Source organism: Rhamphochromis sp. 'chilingali' (genome assembly GCF_963969265.1).
Source record: "Rhamphochromis sp. 'chilingali' genome assembly, chromosome: 20".
In the NCBI taxonomy this organism is placed as follows: domain Eukaryota; kingdom Metazoa; phylum Chordata; class Actinopteri; order Cichliformes; family Cichlidae; genus Rhamphochromis; species Rhamphochromis sp. 'chilingali'.
This window is the reverse complement of record NC_137947.1, coordinates 7,406,753-7,429,390: the sequence shown is the minus strand read 5'-3', so window position 1 is coordinate 7,429,390 and position 22,638 is coordinate 7,406,753. Positions and strand designations below refer to the sequence as shown.

Here is a 22,638-nt window from a genome sequence, read left to right as displayed (position 1 = left end):
GTGTGAATCCTGTTAATCTGATATTTTCAGTTTAAGTCTATATGTGTCTACGTGTATGTGAGCAAAAGAGCGCTTTGGAGGAAGTCAAATGACTTCTATGGCTTGCTGAGAGACAATTCAGGAAAGCATATTACTGTCATAGAATCTGTTAATGGAAAAGATTCTGATGTTGTTGTACATTTGCTCAGACATTATTAAGAAATCTCTAACCAGATAATAAAAAGGGAAAACTGTTTTCAGCTTTTAAAGTACTCACCCTCCTTCACTCTCTGCTTCCTCTGAGCTCCGGCCTGTAGCTCTGGCCTCAGCGACAGTGGCCGCAGTTCTTTTCCTTCGTGTTGGCGTAGTCCTGTGCAGAGAGCCAGTTCGCCGTGCCTCTTCACGTCCCCTGAACTCCTCTCTGACCTGGTCTTGCAGCGATGGCAGAGCGTTCTTCAACGCCTTCATTTCATCCTTCAGCTCTGACACACACTGAATCAGGGCTTCAAGGCGATCCAGCACTTCGGCCTGACCGCTGGGCAGACCAGGACCATCCACCAGCGTGAGACCATACCCTTGCTCATTAGTATGGTGAAATTGGAATCCCAGGCACGAGCCTCTTCGCCGAGACCTAAAATTTTGGTAACACACCACAGCCAAGCTGACACCAGCCACTCCAGCCAACGCTCCCAAAACCAGTACCTTGCTGTCTGTCTGGGCCATCCTGCAAACCTGAAGATACGCGAAGAAAAAAAAACAACCTGAGGGTCACTGACTGCAGAAACTTTGCTGTGAAAGGAAGATTGTAGTTAATGAATTGCTAATTCTTTTGAGGCTGCGGCCATCCCTTTTGCTTTCACACCTTTTCTTACCACACTTCTCCCTTCCAGTCAGCTTTGCATGAGTACATTTTGATACAACACTATTGCCAACAAGCAGCCATTTCAGCATTGACCTTCTGTGGCTCACCCTCCCCATGAAGGGTGTCTATAATTATCATAAGCGCAGCTCTCATGCCAGCATTCTTCTACATGACTGTGGTTTTGTGAACTGAACTAAACTCAGAGATATATTGTATTTATACTGTTTGAACAGCCATTTCCTCAAAATGAGTTTAATATGTTATGATAAGTTTGCTACATTTTTTGAGCTTTTAAAGTGCTTGAAACACTATAGCTTCAATATAATGGGTTTAAAATATATTTGATTTTCACATCCTTAAAAAAAATGATGGAAAATATTGAAAATTTTCCATGATATAATTTTTTTCCACCATGCTAACAGAGAAAAACAAAAGCCCTTTCACTCACATGTGTCTCATGACTTGCATGAATGATCAGTGTCTGAAAGGAGCATTGTCAACACTGATTTCAATATGTACTTAGTTCTTGCAGAAAGATTTGCCTGCACAGGGTCTACTAAAAGTGAAGCAAGGACACAACAGCGAGAGTTTAACTATACGGAAAACAACATTCCCCTGTTTGGATAATAGGCTATACTTTGCTTTCTTTAAGACAAATGATCATGGCATTTAAATTCACATTACACTTCCGACCAACTTTAGCATTTAAACCCCTTTCTGATTAACGAAGCACCAGATATGAAACACATAAAACGAGACTCTGCCAGCACTGAAATTTCTAACATTAGTCAGCAACAAAGTGTTTAAACAAAGACACATGCTAGTAGTGGCTAGCCTCAGATAATTGGATCAACACATAATCTTCAAGGGAGCGTGTCAGCCAGCAGTCAAACAGCAGCTATTGCAGCCCGAGCACATTAAGAAATTTAAAAGCTTTCACGGTTTTCCTTAGCAGTACCCTATGAGATACCACAGCTTCACTAGAAGCACAGAAGATATCTGTGTTAATTAGCTTACAATATCATGAAGTTATGCTGCTAGCTCTTAGTCGCCAGTTACCAAACGACGTGCCAACGTTAAAAACAGAGCGACACGCTAACGTCACACAGATACAAAAACATAAATTGATCGCTTTCAGTAACAGAGAATCATCTCGAGGTCTTACATGAACAAAATGTACGTAAAAGTAATGAAAAGTGACATTAATATACACCTTACTGTAAGGTAGGGAAGGAGGCACTTGTCGGCTTGACAGCTATCTGGTGCGACAGCAAAAACATTCCGTGCTGGCTCAGGCGCCGAAAGGAAGAGTTCCGGTTATGTGCCAAAAACAAAAATTGATTGCTGATGGTTCTGTGTGCTTATGTTTAATATATTTGGTTAAACTGGTAAATAGAATGCTGTCGACGAGTTTATGAATGGGCTATATATATATGAAAAAAAGAAAATAATAATAATAAAGAAAGCCTGTATTGCAATGACTTTTGTCACTGCGCTATTGTGCCTTATCTGTGTTCTACATTATATTTTATTGAGCCCTTTTTTGGCCACTTCAGATATTTAATGCATAGCTATTAGAATATATCTGTTGTAATTTCTGCCACCGCTGCAGTTTCTGCTGTCACAAGATTTCTCTTGAAAATCACATTTTAAATTTCAATGAGACATTTCTAAAATTATTAATTAATTTATTCATCTATCCCTTTTCTTAACCTCTTATTCTGAGGGGACAGAAGGTTCTCATGGCATAGCTGTCATAGAGTGATAAGCAAGATACTCCCTGCACAGGTCACTAATGCATCACAGGGCCACTAATGACATGTTTAGTAGAAAGAAAACTCCAAATTTACATTAGGTCTGCTTCCCTGTCTGTATTTAAGCCATTCATAAAAGCAATCCTTTCTACCCTCTACCCTCAGTGCACAAGAAACTTTATTTTGTTAGTTACTGATTTCTTTTGAGTATGTTCATTTGGGAGAAGCAACGGTGTAAGAGCCACTGCTTCTATTTCACCAGGCAGAATGTGGGTGGACCATTTCAGTTACTCCCACTGATGCAGCTAAAACCCTGTTGGCTGTCAAATATGCATATCTGTGCTACACTGTGCTTACATGCATAGAGCACGATGTGGCTTTGATGGAAGAGACTTCTCAGGCTCCAGCTCTAATTTTAACAATTCTAATACTGCTTACTGTGTAGTGTGCAACAGCATTGATCTAGCCCTGTCCTATTTTTATTTTTCTTCCCAAGAGACAGACTATATTGTTTTGAAGGCTCTCCAGATTGTCTAAAGGGCTTTCAAAGTTTTCACATAATGGAATACTATCAACCATGGATTGGCTGAGTACAGAACAAAAGGCAGCAAACATGTAAAGAAGAGCTTTGACATCTTTCAAGAATCCTGGAAACCTATTTCTGAAGAATAAGAAATGAAATAGGGTTGACTAAAGATTTTTGCACATTACTGTATATTCAGCTGAACGTGTGCTCGCATATGCTCTACGTGGCAGTACAGGCCTACACTCTAACAGAACAAAAACAAATCACAGAACATGCCTTTTCCTATCTTCCAACTATCTCTGTGAAACATGTCCTTCATGTTGATAAAGTGAGCTTTGATATGAAATGGATAATGCACAAACAACATCCTTATATGCCATTCAGATCCTTTTCCTTCTTGTTGCACTCCAATGTTTGCACTGCAGTCACCTTTTTTAAACTTTACTTGTTGCATCTGTCAATTTATTTTTCAGTTTCTAAACATTCCTCGCTTCAATTTTTTCTCAACTTGGCTTCAACATGCGAGTTAATAATCAGGCAAAGAGTGATCAAGGTCCACTACAATAGCAAATGTGCCAGAACTGCATTTAGAAAACACAGATAATAACTGCTTCAAAATGTTATGTTCTTTACAATTACAATCTCTAACGAAAGTGCAAAGGCTTTGTCATCTAATTAGTTTTTAAAATTCCTTTTATGTAAAACTAGTAGCAATTATTCTGAAATAATAAGCACAAACAATGACTCACCGCTGTGTATGCTTCACTCACACAAGTGTCTCTCTGCAGTGAGCCTGAGCAGAATGTCCTCCAGGATTTAAAAAAAACTGCTAAGCACACGTATTATCACTGCATAAACCTTGGACCTGCACTCTGCAGTCATGGAACTGTCCTTACATGGTCTGATTAAACAGAGAAACACTAAAGCCTAAAAAAAAGATCTTCAAGGATATCAAGCTTTATCTGATAGAGTTTCCCTAGTTATCTAGTTATCAACATATATCATGTCCAATACAAATCTCCAAAAAGGTGACCTTGAATTATGGCAAAGGCCAAAAATCATTGAGTTTTGTATTTTTTTTAATCATCCTTTTCTGTTTATTTACATTAGTATTAGCTGATCTTCTTCTTCCTTCATGCTTTTTTTAATCTGCACATAAAGACAAGTTCATGATTAATGGTTTGAGAAACATTTCATTCAGGGGAGGGAAAAGAAAACAACCAACAAATGTCCTTGATGACCTTACGAGTGGGTGAATTACATAAATGACTTCTTTCTAAGTTGACTGTGTTTATTTGATTTGGAAGATGAACATGAGATCTCTAAATGGATGTTTCCTTTAGCCTATAGAGAGGGAGGTAAGCACACTTTCTTGAAAACAGGGGTAATGAGAAGTTCCCTTGCATAATATGCCGTGGGAATCGCTACGTGCAGTTTCTTCCTTGCTCTCTGAAAGCTGTATTGTTCCTTAGCCCACAGCCTGCATCCAGTTACCACAGGGAACAAAAAGCCCACCTGAAACCCAGAGGCATGGTGGTGCAAAAAGGAGAAGAAAAAAGAACAACAAAGCTTGGCCAGCAGCTCTGGGTTGGCCCCACAGATGAAGATATGGCGATAAGAGAGGCGCACCCAGCCATGGCCTTGCTCCCGTCGGGTCAAAGCTTGGAGATGAGCAGATATTGTCAACGATTTTGTTTTATCCACTCAGCACGCATCTGCCAAAACTTTCATATCGCAGAATTGCCTTTGTGCACACACAGAAGCTCATCACAGCTGTCAAACAATATGTGGGAGAAATAAGGCATCGCTATCAGAACTGCACACACAAACCACAGTGTGAAGCCTCATTGTTCCCTGTCGGTCTTGTAGTAGGAGTGTTCATGTGCATGACATGCCTACCTCAGTGGGAGGAAAAACTTCTGTATCAGTTGTGTGCCGTGTTAACAGATAGTTTAAAGACTCATTCAGCCATGAAGATGTGGCTACTGTTGTGTAACAGAATGCACAACATCACGTTCGTGAGGAGCTGGGGAAGTCTAACTCACAGCACTACCTGATGACTATCTCAGCTGCAAGCACTCAGTGTTCTTATCCTCAGGTCTGCCAAGAGTCTCAGCTGTAGTGAATTAATGTGTACGTCCCCCAAGGTTAGAAAACCAACAAAAATCAACACAAACCTGTGAGTTGCATCCCAGTTAAACTGAAATTCTTCCTGCTGAAAGTCATGGTCCTGCTTGTGCGGGGGATTATGCTATGGTGTCTGGCAGGTTAACTGGGTTAACCAAAATTAGTTTTTCAGGCTTCATCTGTGGATGAAACATGAATATTTTTCCAAGACATGATCCCAGTTTAAAAGTATTCCCGTCAGTCTGCAATAGCGGCTTCCAACTGCGGTATTACTCAGCAGCATGAATAGCATTCCTGCATGTTTGCATGGCGAGCTGTCTTCCCTTTTCCCATTGCCAAATGAATCAGTGTCCGTTTCCTACATAATTTTGGCTTGAGCTGTAAAAGTATGCACAAATAATAACTATTGTTCTAACTGAATGCAGTCAAAGTATAGACGATAACAGAGATTAAGTGAACATTAAGTGGCCTTGAACTTCTGTCTCCTCATCATTTTCAAATTAATCATCTCTTCTTGCATTAATTTTTTTTATGCTCTCTTTTTTCTGTATGGCAGGTTAACCATAACCCCAGCATTTTTATGTTGATGTTGTATGGACATTTACATAAAATCCCAAGTCTGTTTTTTCTTTTGTTGTTTGATTGGATCCTTCATAAGCTGGTAAAATATGTAAAACTGCCACACAAGACATGACAAGCACAAAACCTTGTAATAAAGCAAATGTAAAAAGAAAATAAAAATGATAATAATAACAAAAAGATACCAAAAATAAGTAACTAGAAGTAATTTTTTTGTGTTAGTGATAAGTGACCTGCTCTTTTTAACTTAAAGCCTTGGAGGAGATTAAAGGACTGCAGCAGAGTTTAGTCTCAAGAGTCAACAGAAACACAATGTTTTAAAAATGTTAATTCATTGTATATTCAATTATCTTCAGACAAAATGAGTATTTCAGCTGTTTCCTGTTGTTTTCTTTCCTAAAAATATTTCTTGGTAGAAACAGGAAACATCATTTTCTCCCTTGTCTAATCAAACTCCCGTTCCCTTCTCTGACGGTCACTGCACCATGGTGTGGCAAACAGAAATAAATGAACTCTATGTTCTGAAACAAAAATGATTATAATTGCCATACCCAAAACTGTAAACATATTCTACCGAAGCCAGAATATATATTTGCATCCTCTTCCAGGTTCAGAAGTGAGATCCACCCAGGTCAAGTTTGGTAATGGCGACCCTGTTGGAGGATTAGCCTGTTAAAGCTTAAAATCTGAAATAATTGCCAGAAAATTTATTGAGCCATCTGACAAAATTATTTAAAATTTAAATTTACATACATGACTTTTAATTTGTAATTTATTTGTGATATCTGGCGGCTTGTTTTTTAATTGCTTAAAATGCAATTTATTCAGGTTTTCAGGGGGGGGAAATCACACTGCTGATGTAGAAGTCTCAACAACTGAAAAAACCCTGTATTTATCAAATATGACACACTAGGCATTAAGGGGTTAGGGCACTGTCTTCACTTACCTGACTTGTCGGTGCTGTGCATGTCTTATATTAAGCGAAGTCACTTTCGATAGCACTCACCACACCATAATGTGTCAGATTGTTGCTTAAAGACTATACAAATCATCAATATGACATCAAAACTGCGTTTTAAAGGTAAACGTGTTACAGTTGTTTTATTAACTACACCAGTTTTCTAATTCATGCACAGTTTTGCAGCGTTTCATATTGGTTATAAAGTGAATTAGCTTGCGTTGCACAGATTTCCATCCTGGCCATTTATTTGGTCCAATGGCTTCTAATCTGATCGTTTCAAAATTCAACCAACAGCAGCTTTAAGGGGGTTTTTGGGGTTAACAAGTTATGAATTCTAGGAAAACCTAAGACAGGCCGATTGCATCGAGAGACCTCTCTGTGACTTTTGATTGCGTAGTTTAATGATTTCTTCCTTCCTTGTATCCTCCCCTGCAGTGACAATCAGTCATGCAATCGGACACTGAGCATTCCTCCAGAAGGAGATACACATCACTAGCAAATTTGTGGGCCAGATTTCTCTTGAGATTTTTGTCCACAACAATAAAAATGTTTATCTACTCAAAACATGGAGTACTTGGTAGGACTACATGATTGCCTAACAGCACAGCCAAATACAACAGCAGCACATAGCTGTCCTTGAACTTTGATCAAACCTCCCTGTCCTCTCCATTTACTATGTAAACACACAAGGTCATGACACTTATCTTCTGAGAGATTAATGCAGTCTATCAACAACATTTCAGCTGTCAGTATTTTAAATTTATGTATGAAGGTCATCCTGTGCTGTAAAGGGGAAAAATATGTTAATTATTTATCTCATTGAAATTACTCTGCATGTAGTAAGCTGAAAGTCAGTGGTAAAATGAAAGTGAAAGTGCTTTTTTTTTCTTTCTTTTTTTATATGTAGGCAAGATGTGGCCAGAAGGTGGCGCCTAAAGAATTAGTGTTGAGATGCACCAGATGGACGAGCTGTGGATGAGGATCACTGTCAGGACTGGATATTTGATGCAACGGGACACATTGCTCAACCTCAGTATCCTCAGCAAGTCTTTATTTTAATAGAACAAACTAAGTTTCATCACTAGTCTCTGCTGACTGAGACACAACAGCCCTGTGTGGCTGAGAAGAGAATAAATCCAAGATCAAGATAATCTGCTCTTAAACACAGCCTGCACTTGATGTCGACAGCTCCAGACACATTATCCAGTCAGCATTTGTGCATGTCAAGGTGAGGACAGTATGAGTCATGTCTATCTGGTTACATTATGTCTGCTCTACTCAGGTAGACCAAAATAAGATAATTAGATATTATCAAGTGCAAATCAAGCTCCACTTACTGTCTGTACAAAACACCAAAGCCATAATGCCATGCAAGTCTGTAATGTGTTTTAAAATATCTTTTTTGAGCTTTTACGCCTATCATTACCAATATAGTAAAGAATATAGGAACAGATGTCAGAATAGCACTCTCCCAGATGACCAAATAATCCAAAATAATTCAGTGTCTAATAAAATCAACCACATCATAAAAAAATAAAAAGATATGAAGAACTTGAACATTTGGGTCGGCTGTGGATCAGGTGGAGCCATTTAGAAGGCCAGTAGTTTGATCCGAGATCCCATGTATCAAACACTCCTTGAGCAAGATGCTAAACCCTAGAGTTTAGCACCTTGCCCAAACTTGCCCAGACTTTAGCCTCTGTGCTTCTGTGTGAGAGAGCGGGAATCTTAGTTAAAAGTGTTTAGGTGGAAGTAAAAACACTGTATAAATATGTGAGTCTTTAGGTGAATAAGAATCACATTTATTCAATTGAGTAGAAAGTTGCTAAATAACCATGTTAGCTGCTAGTAAACATTACACTAACATCTAAGCTAATGTGAATGCTAATCTGCTAGCTGATGTTAACCTCGTTTGTATTACTAGCAAAAGCCCACCCAGGTTTTCACATTTTGTTTTAAAGAAGTTCCAAATTCCATATTTAGTGGTGACTTAAACATAATTCCATCATCGAAATTTTGGAGAACAATTTTTTTTGAAACACTTTAACTACAGTATACGCCAACGAGAACATAACATGAATGAATCCCAATTTTTTTGAACCACTAATGCGAGGCAGGATGGATCGAAGCATCCAAGCTTTTAGGTTGTTTACATCAAATCCTTAAACTAAGATCTGAATTTCACAGCAGAAATCACGACTCTTCAGACCAGGAAACATTTTCAAAAGCATATTGAAACTGTGATGTCTATGTTACCATGAGTCAGCTGGCCTCATAAAGTGTTTTGTCTCTATTACAATATCAGGGCTGAACATCTTAAAGCTTGCCCCTAAAAATATCCCCATAATTTAACAAAGGAAAAAACCCAGGTAAACTAGTAAAATAAAATAAAAAAGAAACTGTAAGATGTAATAATATAGCCTGACTTAAATAGCATTTAATTACACTGGAATCATGCCCTCAGTTGCAGACTGTACTATAGAGTGTGAACAATGAAATGAAGCCAAATACAGTGAGAAGCTAATAATTCAGCATGTGCAGTAGTCTCAGGAGACTCTGTTGCTTCAAAGAGCAACAGAAGTTGTAGTGCTTCCTTGTTTTCTTTTAATCAATCTTTAATGATTTCATAAAAAATGGAATGGTCAATCTACTGAATTCACTATCACGGCAAGAAAGAGGTGAGTCGTACACAACATCACAGAGTTCACAGCTATTAATGTTGTCTGTCCTCAGTCGGTGTAAATCGTGCTTTCTATGCTGATGGGAATGTAGACACAGTATAAAAGGTAAGATTAAAGAAAGGAACTACAAAGAGCTTGTTTCATGTAGTTGCAAATGTTTTATTCATCTCACATTGAACTGCTGCACCATCCAACACTTTGTCTGAAATCTTTAAATCATTGTGTTTTCTTCTTTTTCCTAAAGTGCTGCTATCAGAGGACATAAAGGTTACATTCTAGTTCGCACTGGCCAAACCCATGTCAGACTTTCTCCAACATTGATCGTCACGACAATATCATTACACACTAGCAGCTAGGACAGTAAAAACTTTGATTCTTCTGTCTTGTGAGCTCATGTCCGGCCATAGTGAGATACTTTTAACCAGAGGATAGAAAATACATGAAAAGTGGCTCCCAGATGTGCACATATGTGGCCATCTGGGAGCAGTAGTCCAACCAGTAGTCCAACCAAGAGTTAAAGTAGCTCTATGAAGATTTTACTAGAGATCTGAACAAAGATTTAAAAATACAAATAATTCAATCAACCTCATCAAGAGAACTTAGAGAAAATAAGAAAGTGGCTATAGACAGAAAGAGAAGCAGGGTTTATCTGTACTTGTAGTCAGTGTTGACAGTGTTAGCCAGCAGCCAGAGGAAGCCCCCCACCCACCCACTAAAATTCCACAACAAGCAAAGACACTTCAGTCGGAGTCAGGACAAGCTGGACCCTAGCTGGAATGCTCAGTCACAGTGTTTCTTGTTTATTGGAATGCTAGCTGTGCTTCTGCCTGTTCTTTGTCACATATACTAAGCTGAGGGTCATCCTAACCTACAGTTAAGCTGGCAATTATTCATACGCCTTCCCTGTTTTTATGTATTGTGAAACAATGTCTATCCTTTATGTTTATCTGCAAAAATATATAAGTAATGGTGGTACAATAGGTATAAACACTTTTTTAGTTTTATTGACATCGATAATTATCCTCAAATTTTAAGGCAAAATACAAAAATTCTTATAAACGTCACAACTTCAAAACATTTTAGTTTTGATTAAATATCTAAATTTCCTGCACCATGATTCTAAAATCACATGTTGCCAATATATCAAATGTTACTGTGATAAAGACTGAGGAGCTCAGTGTTGACTTGAGGTCAAGATTTTGCTAGCCCCCATGACGCTACGTGGATTCTCTTTTATAATTATTTATTTATGTGTTGTGTTATGTTGGTCTGTTTTTGGTTGTCTGTGTTTGTTTTGAAAATGTGGATGAATGACTTATTTACTGCAGACCAAATATTCCTGTGAACTAAAGTAAGTAACCTGAACCTTGTGACTGCCCATAAAGAGGTTCAAAGCTAAAACACGGCTGCAAAACGATTCCAAGTTCACAAGGCTACTGTACAATCCATCATGGGAAGCTCAAGAACACTCAGACACTTTGAAAGTTCCAGGTTGGAAGTTCAAAGTGTCCCCAGTCTTGGCATGGAAGTCATTAGCAATCCAATAACCACTTCCAAGGCCATCCTGAAGAATCTGTCAAACTAGTGGATACAAATTTCAAGGGCTACACTTCAGTGAACTCTTCATTATGTTTGTGCTCAAGCCCATGCTTCTGAAAGCACATTTGGCATTTAGAAAACAGCGCTTGGAGAAGGGAGAAGCTTTCTGGTTATTTATTTTGTGGTCTTAGGAAACAAAACTTGAGCTTTCTGGACACATGGGCACAGCCTTTGTATGGAGGACAAAAGCAAGGAAGCATGATGGTGGGAACTGTGGTCAAGGTCGAATGGATCATGATCATGACCCTTGAAGAAAGTGCAAGATATTCAACCTCTAATCTGGGTTTATGCCGTAACTTCACAGCAGTAAATTCACCAATAATCGTGTGAAGGTTTAGAAGTGGGCATTTCAAAGTCCCGACCTCAGCGCCAATGAAAAGTTGCTGAAGGAGCTGAAATTCAAGGCCTTCAACCTAACTCAGCTGGAGGTCTACGGCAAGAAGGAGTGGTTTAGGATACAGGAAGTTAAATGCAGGATCATGGTTACGAACTACAATAACAAAGTAGAAGATGCGATTAAGCAAAAAGAATATTCTGTTGATTGCTATGACGGGTATGTGTAATTATAAACACTGACATTTTGCATTATTCTCCATGTTAAAAGTTAAAAAGCATTAAATCGTACTATTCTACTATTATGTATTTGAGCCCTTTGGCAAATTAATTAGGTAAATGATATACACTGCTTCACAAAAAACAAACAAGCAGGGTATGAATAACTGCGGGCTTAGCTGTATATTCTGCCACTCGCATCTCGCTTCTGTGAAATACTACTTTTTATGTTTGTTTATTGTACTTTAAAACATTAGACATGACCATATCTTGGCCCGAGACAGTTTTAATCCCAAGGATTTCACTTCCTCCTTAGGTAAACGTTAAAACAAATGCTTGTGTTGTGCGTCACTTTCAAATCCCACACATCTGCATCCAGATTTACTCATGTATTTACTACTAATTCCACATCCCCACGGATAAATCATTAAACACGAATGAGAAGAATCTCTGGCACCGCCTCTCAGTGGCTCTTGGTGACGCTGATTCATTGGCCACAGGTTTTTATATCACAATACGATGACTTAAGAGACTATTGTGAAATGATGAGTGTATTTTTATTGCATGACAAATATTCTGACGTGACTTTTTATACTCTTTTATCAAATTTAGTCCTTTAAGTTTAACAGGAATTAGTAATAACGTTTTTAAAAGAATCTTAAAAAAATAAACTCTATGCTCAGTGAATCTACTTGTAAATTTGTAAATTTTTGTAGTAAATTGTAAATATTGTAAAACTTTTCTTCTGTCATTTAATGGTCGGGCATTGTACAGCTACAAGCATTTCACCCCCATGTCATACTGTGTATGGTTGTGTGTGTGTGACAAATAAAATTTGAATTTGAATTTGAATTTGAATTACTTATGGTAAAGTAGTCAGTTTTTACTGCTCACCCGCTACTATTGACTTGTGATAGCATCTGATTTGCTCATTTCCTGTGGGCAGACAAGTGACCGCGCCACATCCTAGAATTTTAGCTATGTTATCAGTATTTTAACAGCAGAGTAATGAAAATAAGACTCACATAATTTAACTGTAACTTGGGCGGTGCTTCCTTTTTAAAGGATCATTCCGAGTCTTACTTTCCATCCTTCGTAAAAGCTTTAATGACACCGTACTCGCCAAGTTGATAGCTGACACTGGGAATGTGGTGATACTGTTAGCAAAAACACGAGTGACATGAAACATGATCGCATAGGTTCAAAAACTAACCATCCGGTTAGACAACCGTATCTAAAAAGAAAGCAAGGGCCCAAGCTGATGATTGCCAATCACTGATTATCATCTAACTTTGAGTTTAACTTTGACCTCCCGTACTTACCTTCTCACTTACTGAGAACAACATCATGACAGAAAAAATAAGACTTCAGTTACATAAAGCAGATTTATCCTTTAAACCTTTGGGAGATGCTCGTGCCAGCTTATTGTAAACTCCGGCTAGATGACTTTGTTTTAGCGACGCCGCAGTCCCGTAAATCAGCTCCCTAACCATATGTTGGCAAGTGGAAATTAAAAAAAAAAACAAGATAAACAGTAAACAATGCATCTCCTCCCCCTCCTCTCCTCTACCTCCAGTTTCTCATGTTTTTCTTGCTCAGGCTTTATTTGTGTGGTTGCTGAGTGAAAGCCACCACAGTGGCAAAGAGGCCCAGAATAGCCGAGGGTGGGGAAGGCCAGTGGACTTGCATGTGGGCTGCTGAGCTGTGTGCTCTGTAGTGTCTCTAAACCATCCGCTGGCCTGTGGAATGGAGGCTGCTTCCTCATGCATGCCAGTGGTCAGAGCCGGGCCTACACACCCTCAACTATTTCTGTCCTCTTCTCTTACTCTTTTTTCACAGACTTACCTCCTCTTTCTTTTCTTCCTTTTCTGCCTTTAAGGCTTTTAAAATATGTGAAAATGCACTGGAAGCATGCACGAGGATGAAAGGTAGGAGGAAAATAGAGTCCGAGGGGGAAAATAACTAGATTGACTTTGCCCTCTACCCTAATTTCCACTTGATTTTGTGTCAGCCTGAACAGAAATAAATATAAATTTTCCTGTTCCTATTTTATAATTTATTATGAGCTAAATAACTTTCTGCCAAAGTTAGTTGGCTCATTTATTCCACATACTCTCCGTTTTCAACCAGTCCCATCTTATTTTTGGCAGCTGTGCTGTAATATAACACCAGTGACACAGGAATATTTATCTATTTTTTCCTCCTCCTGCTGTAAAATGCTCAGGAGAGGGAAACATTTAAATTTAAATGGAAGAAAAATATAGTCACCGAGTTAAATGCGCAATGCTATTTCTAGATGTTAAAGAAACAGTAAGTGCTGCGAGGAAAAAGGATAAACACACCCCGTAGTGCCGTTAATCACAGCGTCGGTCATCAGCGTTAACGATAACACCGACATTCCTGGGGCGTTACTGCAGCTGATCACACAGTGATGTGGAGCTGATTAAGTCTAATTCAGTGACTAATGAATGTTTAGCTACCTCAGGGCAGCAAGAGAGAAATGCAAACCATTCCTTTTTGTTTGGTATCCGAATGTGTCGGCAAAGTGCGCCTCTGGGAAATATAAATTCTAAACAATGTAATGGCAGGCTGCTGGGGAATTTTTCATGCGTACAGAGAGAGGCATTGTTTCAGGGAGGCCTTAAGTTAACATTTGTTACTCTCAGGCTTTCTTTGCAGGCCTAAATGTGCACCGTTCAGCGACACAAAAGACCATACGAGTGAAATATTGCCTGTTTGCTTAGATGCATTCCAGACACCTGGTGAAGCAGAAACGCACACACATACTCGACACACAAGAACGTGTCGACTGAAAACCTGTACAGAACTTAAATTGCTGCTATATCTCCCACTCAAACACTCTCACTCCCTCTGTCATCCTCTTTATTCACAAATGTATGCACAGGCTTACTGTATTTTACTGGTCTGGATGCACGCCAGCCGGGCCCACCGTATTTCTAAAAGAGTGCATTACAGGCATGACAGACGGACCGTAGAGGCCCACTCATTGTGGGTTAGTAACCTGAATTGCCCCTGTTGTCAAACCCAACACATTTCAACCAAGAAATGAAAAGAAATCCTGTCAGAGAATAACTGAATGTCAGGCACCAATGCCATGCCCTCACATCTCACACAAACGCTGCTTTTATATTTTCATATATAAATGTGTAACTTTGAGAATGCTTTTTTTTTTTTTTTCATTCTTTTCTGCAAGAAACACACAAAGACAAAAAACAACCAACTGTTAACTCACATACTTGTGCACATAAGAATGTCCTTGGAGTAGGATCCTTTGAGGTCAAGACTGAAATACAGGCTGATCATATAATACAGCGAAATAGTAATAACAAAAACATGTGCAATAAAATATTCTCTGTTCTCTAGAAAACTGGGGTGGGCACTGAACAGAGTCTAAAGTGACAGCCATGCAAAAAATGTAGTCTTATTGCAGTGCTCTGGGAAGAGTCAAAGGAGGAGTTTTTGGGAAACCAATATCACAGAGACTTCTGGGATTAGCTGTCAGCTCTGTGTGCTGCTGTACAAATGAAAACTGTCTTCCCAGAAAGTCATAAGCTTGCAGCAACAGCAGAGACTTTTCACAGGTAGCAGAACAAAAAGAGAAACATACGACACTGAGTTGAACCCAATCGTAGAACATAGTTTTATCCCTTATAGTCCTTTTGCCAAGAACTCATCCATAATCGCCTCACCAGTATCCTTAATCCACACTTCTTTAATGTGGGGAGAAGAGGCTGCCAAAGAAAAAAAGACCAAAGGACTGTGAGATTCTTCTTGTTTAGAGGGAAGCTGAATATTCAGAGACCAGCTGGGAGATCTTTTATGGTAGATAGGGCCTTACAACCAATGTAAAAGAGAATCTTCAACAAACATTGGAAAAGCCTTCACTTGCCTTAAAAACTGAGGATGACACAAAATAAAGTCATCGAGCTGTTTGATAGATTCAGATTTAACTGAGAGTGAGCATTTATTATGTATTTAATCACCACTTTGCATTTATTTATTAATGATTTTAACCTCTGGCTCTCTTCCACAGCATGTCTTTGTTGTGTCTTCCGCTCCTCACACCCAACCGGTCGCGACAGATGATTGCCCCTCATTGAGTCTGGTTCTGCAGGAGGTTTCTTCCTGTTAAAGTTTAGCTTTTCCTTCCCACTGTCACCAAAGCACTTTCTTATAGGGGGTTACATGAATGTTGGGGCTCTCTGCTTTCTTTGTATTATTGTAAGGTCTTTAACTGACAATATAAAACACCTTAAGGCCGCTCTTTTTGTGATTTGGCGCTATATAGATAAAAATGAATTGATTCTAAAAAAAATGATATTTTCAGAAAGATGTTGGATGTGAGCAACATACAAGGCAACATTTATTTGTTTGAGCTTCAGAATCTTTCCAACATGCTCTCCAAAAATATGTTTAAATCAATATTTTATTTTCTAAATAGCATTGAGGTCTTTTTTTGGATTGTTTTTGGACAATTTTTGTTTAAATGGGCCAAACATTTTGAATGACTCATAGTCACAAAAAGATTTCCATTTATAGCGACGTACAGAGCCGCCAAAATTGATTTTCACTGAGAGAAACACATGGTCAGTTCAGACACTTCTGTATATCAGTGGCCGTAGATTTGGATTTGATGACAAGCCCTGGCTCCAGAAACTTGGTGATAACCAAGCACAGATGGGGCAGGTCAGATATGTCTTCCCACATGATTCAGCCCTGATATTGGGATGGCGGGGACCAACACTGACCTTGCACCCCCCCCCATGTCAAATACATACCACATGGGAGAAGTGTAGATATCCGTTTGATCAGCCCTGTGGGGGGATTTGATTCCCAGATGGGGATGGGGTGTTTCTCTGTCTTCAGCCTTTGTATAACCCAGCTACCATGGGCAGAAGAAAGCTGTTGGCTTGGACTTGAGCCTGACTCTCATCCTTTTAGAGTTTGGTTTTCCATGACTGATCTGACTTGTAAGGTTAGGAAGGTGCTGCAGTGGAACAAAGCAGGATGAAAAATCCCTGCTAATCATAGCAGAAGAACATAAAGAGTGGCTGAGCAATGGTAACAGATGCATGTGAAAATAAATGTTTCTCTCTGCCCTGGCTGAATAAAAGGTTACTTCATCATCATCCATTGTTTTGCAATAAACTGTAATAGATACAAAGTCACTGTCTGTCCGGAGACAGAAGACTGGAGTCTGATTTGATAAAAGAAATCCCAGACTGTACTGTATGCAGCTATCTCTAATATCACTATAATTTATTGCCTTCTAAATCAAAGCAACATTGTATAGGGCAAATTCTGTAGTACAGTATATTGCATAAGCCTTACCGATAAGCCTCACTCATCTATCATGTCTACCTCAAAAGCTCTTTAACAGAACAAAAGTCTTTACTTCTCCAGTAGCTTTCAGCCTAATTAGTCTTTAAGGTGTTCATGCCAAAAATCCTGTAAACTACTATTACAGTTTGAAGTGATTATGAGTCGTTTTAATGTGTGAGTCGCTCAAAGGTGGGAAAAGTACCAAAGAGGAAAAAGAAGTGCAATTTATCACCAAAGACAAACTTAGTAGTAAGTAAATAAGTCAGTAAGTGCTTTACATGACTAAGGCCAGGATTATACATCAAAGGCACGTCATAGTTCCCGTTGAATGAGGATATATGCATAACTGTTGTGAAACAATCTGCTCATCACCCATTGATTTGTAGCTGATGGCTGTTCATTGGTGGACAGTCCAGACAGCAGTTTCCTTTATAAGGCTTTGATCCTACAGCAACACTGGGAACCTCGGATTGCCAGGGACAAAGGTGTATTCTCTGACCGGTTAACCGACTGCAGGAGGTTACAAGCTGTTGCTGGGTGTAACTGGTCAGAACACTGACTTGTCTGCAAACACTTGCTAACTGACTGCTAAGCAGTACTGAAAGCTAAAAAAATCCAAGGAATTTGATATCAAAGTAAAATTGTCCCTTACCATGAATCCAAAAATTTGCAACTTTTATTTTGAAGGCAAATGGTCTCTATTTTCAGTTTATGTTATACTCTTTTTAGTTTCACTACAGCTGTAGTAGCTGGCAACAAACTATAGGCAACTGCAGAAATCTACCAGTGACCAAAGCAATCGCAACTAGTTTCACTTACCAATAGCCAGCAACCACTCGCCAACCAGTTGGGGAATATATATTTTTCTCTAGTGACCAGTGATCACTAGCAGGACGCTGACTGGTCTCTAGGCCTGTAAAACTAGAGCTTTAGCAATACATTTCACACCACCAGTAACCTCAAGCAACAACTTGCAAGCAGTCAAGTAACACTTGTTTTTACCTAAATACCGGTCGTTGTCAGGTGGTTACCAAGCAGTCTCTAGGCCTGTATGGCTGGGGGCTAACCATCTGCTATCCTTCACTCTCATTGGCAGTTGTTTCAATCACTTGCTTCAAAGTTGAGAAAAACTGGGGACTCACCAACTTTATATCACCACTAATTCGCCCACTTTCACTTGAAGTCACTGAATGTCACTGCCACGTCTCTGCTAGTTGGTTCCATCAGGTTTGTTGCATTTTAAGGCCCAATGAGTGTTTTTATCTGGTGCTTGTTACTATGTTGCAACAACCCTTATCTTTTCCAACTTTTCTCCTCTGACATTATTCCAAAAGGTAAACTATTTTCAGCTGAGAGTCACGTGGTTTAAAGAGGGAAAAGAAATCTGCTCTGATGGCAAGTTTACTGAGGACTGTCAACCTCTAACCTCATCTGATTTGTTTTGAAAACAGATGCTACCAGCACAAAACTGCTGTTATAGTCAGATGTAGCAGCTAAATGCTAATGTTTCAGTGCTAACAGGCAGATCTTTAGCACATTAGCCAAAGTACACAGCAGAAAATCTTCTTTTTTTTGGATACCAAAGTTTAATCTTGATTAGTTCAGTTATATCAACCCTTCAAAAGAATCAAACAATTCAGTTATTATTAGCAGCTTTTCACTGAAATATGCTGTCCTGCTATGATCATTGCTAAATTACAGCAACATAAGGTCCTTTATTTCATTACTACAAGAACCGACTTTATGTTTAGGTATTCTTCTGGCTCTGAGCACTCAGATCATTCCAGGACATTCATTAACTAAACCTTTAATCGAGAATATTGGATGCTTACAGGCAACATTAGATCATAATTAGATCAGTCAAATGGGTCAGAAACTACTAATTTGTTAACTGGAAAGATGCAATTGTGAGTTAATTATCAGCGCACCTTCCAATCAGAGTCCTCTTCGATGGTCTCAGTTGATACCACACACGTTCCTGTATCCAAATGATCAAATGCCCTTCCAGCTCTTTTCTGGCCTCTGTGTCACGGCTGTTGGCACACACTCAGTTTGACTGCACACGCTCGGTGTCTCAAACCTTCTGCACACGCTCACTGGCTCTGAATACAATAAAGGCTGAGGTATCCCTGGCATTTGTGCAGCCCCCACATCAGCTCCCTCTCTGCCTCCTTTTGACACATACTAGAGTTTCTGAGGCGCGAGCCGTTATTACAGGCCTCCAGACAATCCTTTCTGAGCTAATTTCTGTCTTTAAGCTGAGAAACGCAGAGTATGATACTCTGTGCGGCATGTATTGTTACATAAAGTAAAGGGACACCTAAATAGAGGTGGAGTGGAATGTCAGTCAGAGGGATTCATTTGGTGTTTAGGTGTCAAGTTGAAATACCTGCGGTGTTCCTGCCTTCTGGCAACAGGTTTGGGCAGGCAGCCGCATCTATCACCAGACTCAGCGCTTAAACTACAGAGTCGACGTTACCTAAGAGTTACAGCAGGTAGCATTTCAGAAACACAGTTTGAACATAGACAAAATACTCATCACTGCATGTTTTCTCAATTCAACAAACAATCAATAAGATCAGCACCAACTACAATAACCACCGTCAGAGGTCAGGGGAGCAGACAAGGGGAACAAGATTATGTTAAGCTCACACCATCTCCTTCAACTAGGCTACCAAGAGCCCAAAAGAGATTTATCCTTGGCAAAGTAACATAAGGACAACTGTAACATCTCTAAAGTTGGAACGAGAAAAATGAGAGAAGCCTGACTGCACAGGGTCACCATAACAAGCAACACTGCTTGAATCCAAAGTCCTGGGGGTTTAGTCATCCTTCTTCCTGTCATCTCTCTTTTCTTTGTTTAGCACCAGATTTTGTTGCTTTGACTTCTTAAACACAATTTATAATGATGATGTGCCGAGTAACTTGCTCATGGTATTTTCATGCTATGCTATTTATACAATGTGATTTTGTGGTTTCTTGGAATTCAGACATTTTCTTCCAGAGTTAAATGGAAACCAAGGAAAAGCTAAGAGGACAGTGGAATACTGGATCCATTATCAGATGACCAAACACGCCGTGACTCCACATCTTGATAAGAATATTCTGCTCTGTATAAATGTAAAGTTGTCTGCTAACATGTTAAGAATTACTGTAGCATGTGGCCATGACATGCAGTGAATGACTTTATCTGATGGGTTCTGGAAAAAACAAAAATAAACTACAGTGATAAATTAGGCCTATTAGGAGAGACAGGAGTTCCACGCTGACTTACATTCGCTGTTTAAAAGAATGAAATTGTCAAATTAAACCTATTTAGATAATAAGTACAGCAGATGGAGTCCTGGCTCACATCTTCCCATGCCTTTCTGGCTTTCCGTGCTCAGCGCTAGTTTGGAGCCAGTCGTGTGCTTTGCTGCGGGATGTGCGCCGTATGCGGAGCTGCCGCTAAAATGATCACCAAATGCATCGCCCCCCCCCCCCCCCCCCCCCTAAAAAATCTCACAGGAATGTGTTTCTTATTTTTAAATAACAATAAAGCAATTCTAAAAGAAGTATGGATGCAATCAGCGCAATCAAAGTGATTCTAAGTCGGCAGCTGGGAACCTCCAACGCCTGTAATGAACCGAGCTTTTGGAGATAATCTCACCAGATGTTACGAAGCACATTTCTGTTGCTGGAAATGAAACCACACATGCTTCTATGTAAAGCTGATGAAAAGTGGCCAACACACACATACACACACACACACACACACACACACACACACACACACACACACACACACACACACACACACACACACACACACACACACACACATGCAGTTATTCTGATAATGTAAAGTTCAGAAGAAAGCTTTTAGACATCATAAAAACTCATTATAATCATCTGTGTTATAACTTTTGCTAAATGTAATGAAAAACATAATTATGGATCAGTGATTCATCTCATCAGTTGATGCTTCCAGTAGCAACAAATAAATTTAATGTGTCAGCTTTAAACAGAAGCATTTTCCTCTTCAATCAGGGAATGTTATTTACTGAGTGAGCAGATAAGAGTTTTATAAATCAAACTCAAGCGACAAATGGATTCCCAGCAGGCATCCGAAGAAGCGTGAAGAAAAACAGGAAGCAATCATTCCATCAGATCGGAGGTAGCCCAGCAATGTTGGGTTTCAGCTGAGGACACTCTCAAAGTCGATCATGTAATACACTCCAGGTTCAGAAACAGAACTAAGCAGCTATTCACTTGTTATCTTACAGAAATGCTGAAGTTTTTTCCTGTTTCCCTTGTGACCCATAACACTAAAGCTTCACTGTCTGGGTTGATGCCACATAATTGCATCCAAACATCAGTTTACTGATATTATTTAATCACATTAGAATTATATAACCACTGCTGAGAGCATGCTCCAAATTCCAAGACTTTCCCAGAATCTGCCAGGAGCAAAAGAATAAAGATCTGCTGAGGACATCGTGTCTCCTAACCTATCTAAAGATCTCTAACAACACAACATGAGACATACAGTGAGTTTTGTTAGTGCTGGCATACTCCTCCCAACCCCTCACCAAAACAGGTCGGACCTTTGCTGGCCTCAGCTTGACTTTAGCTGGTATTCTATTCAGCTCAACCCTATATCATATGGGCGAGGGCAGCCTGCCAGTTCTCATAGACTTAATAATCCTTTGGCTGTGGATGGACCAGGATGTATGGTGGTGGAAACGGACAACCACAATCTGATTGCAAGAGGGTTGCCTGTGGCACAGCTACTGGAATTCCAGTGGGAAGACTCACTCCTTGCCCTGTGATGTATCGCTTGCTCTCTTTCCACGGATTCGATCCAGACATCAACACGCTAGCGTGGACGCGGTCAGATAGCCTAATTGTAGAAGAGAGAATATGTCTCTGCAAAGTTAAGAGGAAAAAGAGGGAAAAAAAGCTCTTCAACTACTCCTACGCTATCATTAATCTGACATGTTCAGTGCATTCCTGGAGTTACTTTGTGATGAACTGTTACATGAAAGTAAAATTACTCGTACATTTTCCCCCAGAGTGTTTTCTTGTTTCCATCTCCTGAAAGCTATCCTTCACTCTGCTGCGGTTTGTAGGACATTGTGCTGGTGGAGAGATGCATAAAAGTAATGACCGGAGAAAATAACATTAATTTCAGAGTGTTGGCAACCCAGCTAGAAAATAAAACAGTCATGCCCTTTACTCCAAATGCAGCATGACTGAAGTTGCATTGTGCAGTGGTCTGTTTATGCACTACTATTTTAGCACCAGTAGGCCAGAAAAAAAAATTCTGTAAACCTGGGGTGATGAGACTTAAATTGTTATCCATTTTAAAAATGCTTACCTTCACAACTTAAAAAAACATGTTACATATTAAAAACATTTTTGTCTCTATAAGTCATCAAAAATGTGACCGCTCTTCTATTTGTATGGTTTGTTTTTTTCCATAGATTACCTTTTTAATTGTTATTGCATTGCTAATTCCAGTCACTGATCTGGACCTCTGAACTACGCTGTTGTCTTCGTTGGACAAAGACAAAAATTATGGTCTGTTCAAAGGTTTTTTACCAGATACAAAGAAATAGTTACTGTAAGTACGTTTAGGTAGTGCATAGCTTCAGATATTTTACAGCAAAGAAGACACAGATTGCACTATTTTA

At 39.4% G+C, this 22,638-nt stretch overlaps 1 protein-coding gene across 3 annotated transcripts in view; it reads right to left on the bottom strand.

Moving 5' to 3' along the window:
* Nucleotides 1–19,044, bottom strand: part of rmdn2 (regulator of microtubule dynamics 2) — a 55,663-nt gene extending 36,619 nt beyond the window's left edge. Inside the window, exons 1-2 of one of the 3 annotated variants that reach the window (XM_080868910.1) lie at nucleotides 18,892–19,044; nucleotides 257–711 (exon numbers count right to left, since the gene is read on the bottom strand). In XM_080868910.1, the coding sequence (XP_080725036.1) occupies nucleotides 257–702 (446 nt within the window). In that variant the 5' untranslated portion in view covers nucleotides 703–711; nucleotides 18,892–19,044. Of the gene's footprint in view, nucleotides 1–256; nucleotides 712–2,054; nucleotides 2,106–18,891 lie in introns of those variants that run through there. The other 2 variants (XM_080868909.1, XM_080868908.1) reach the window with 2 other exon arrangements.
* Nucleotides 19,045–22,638: the final 3,594 nt, after the last annotated feature.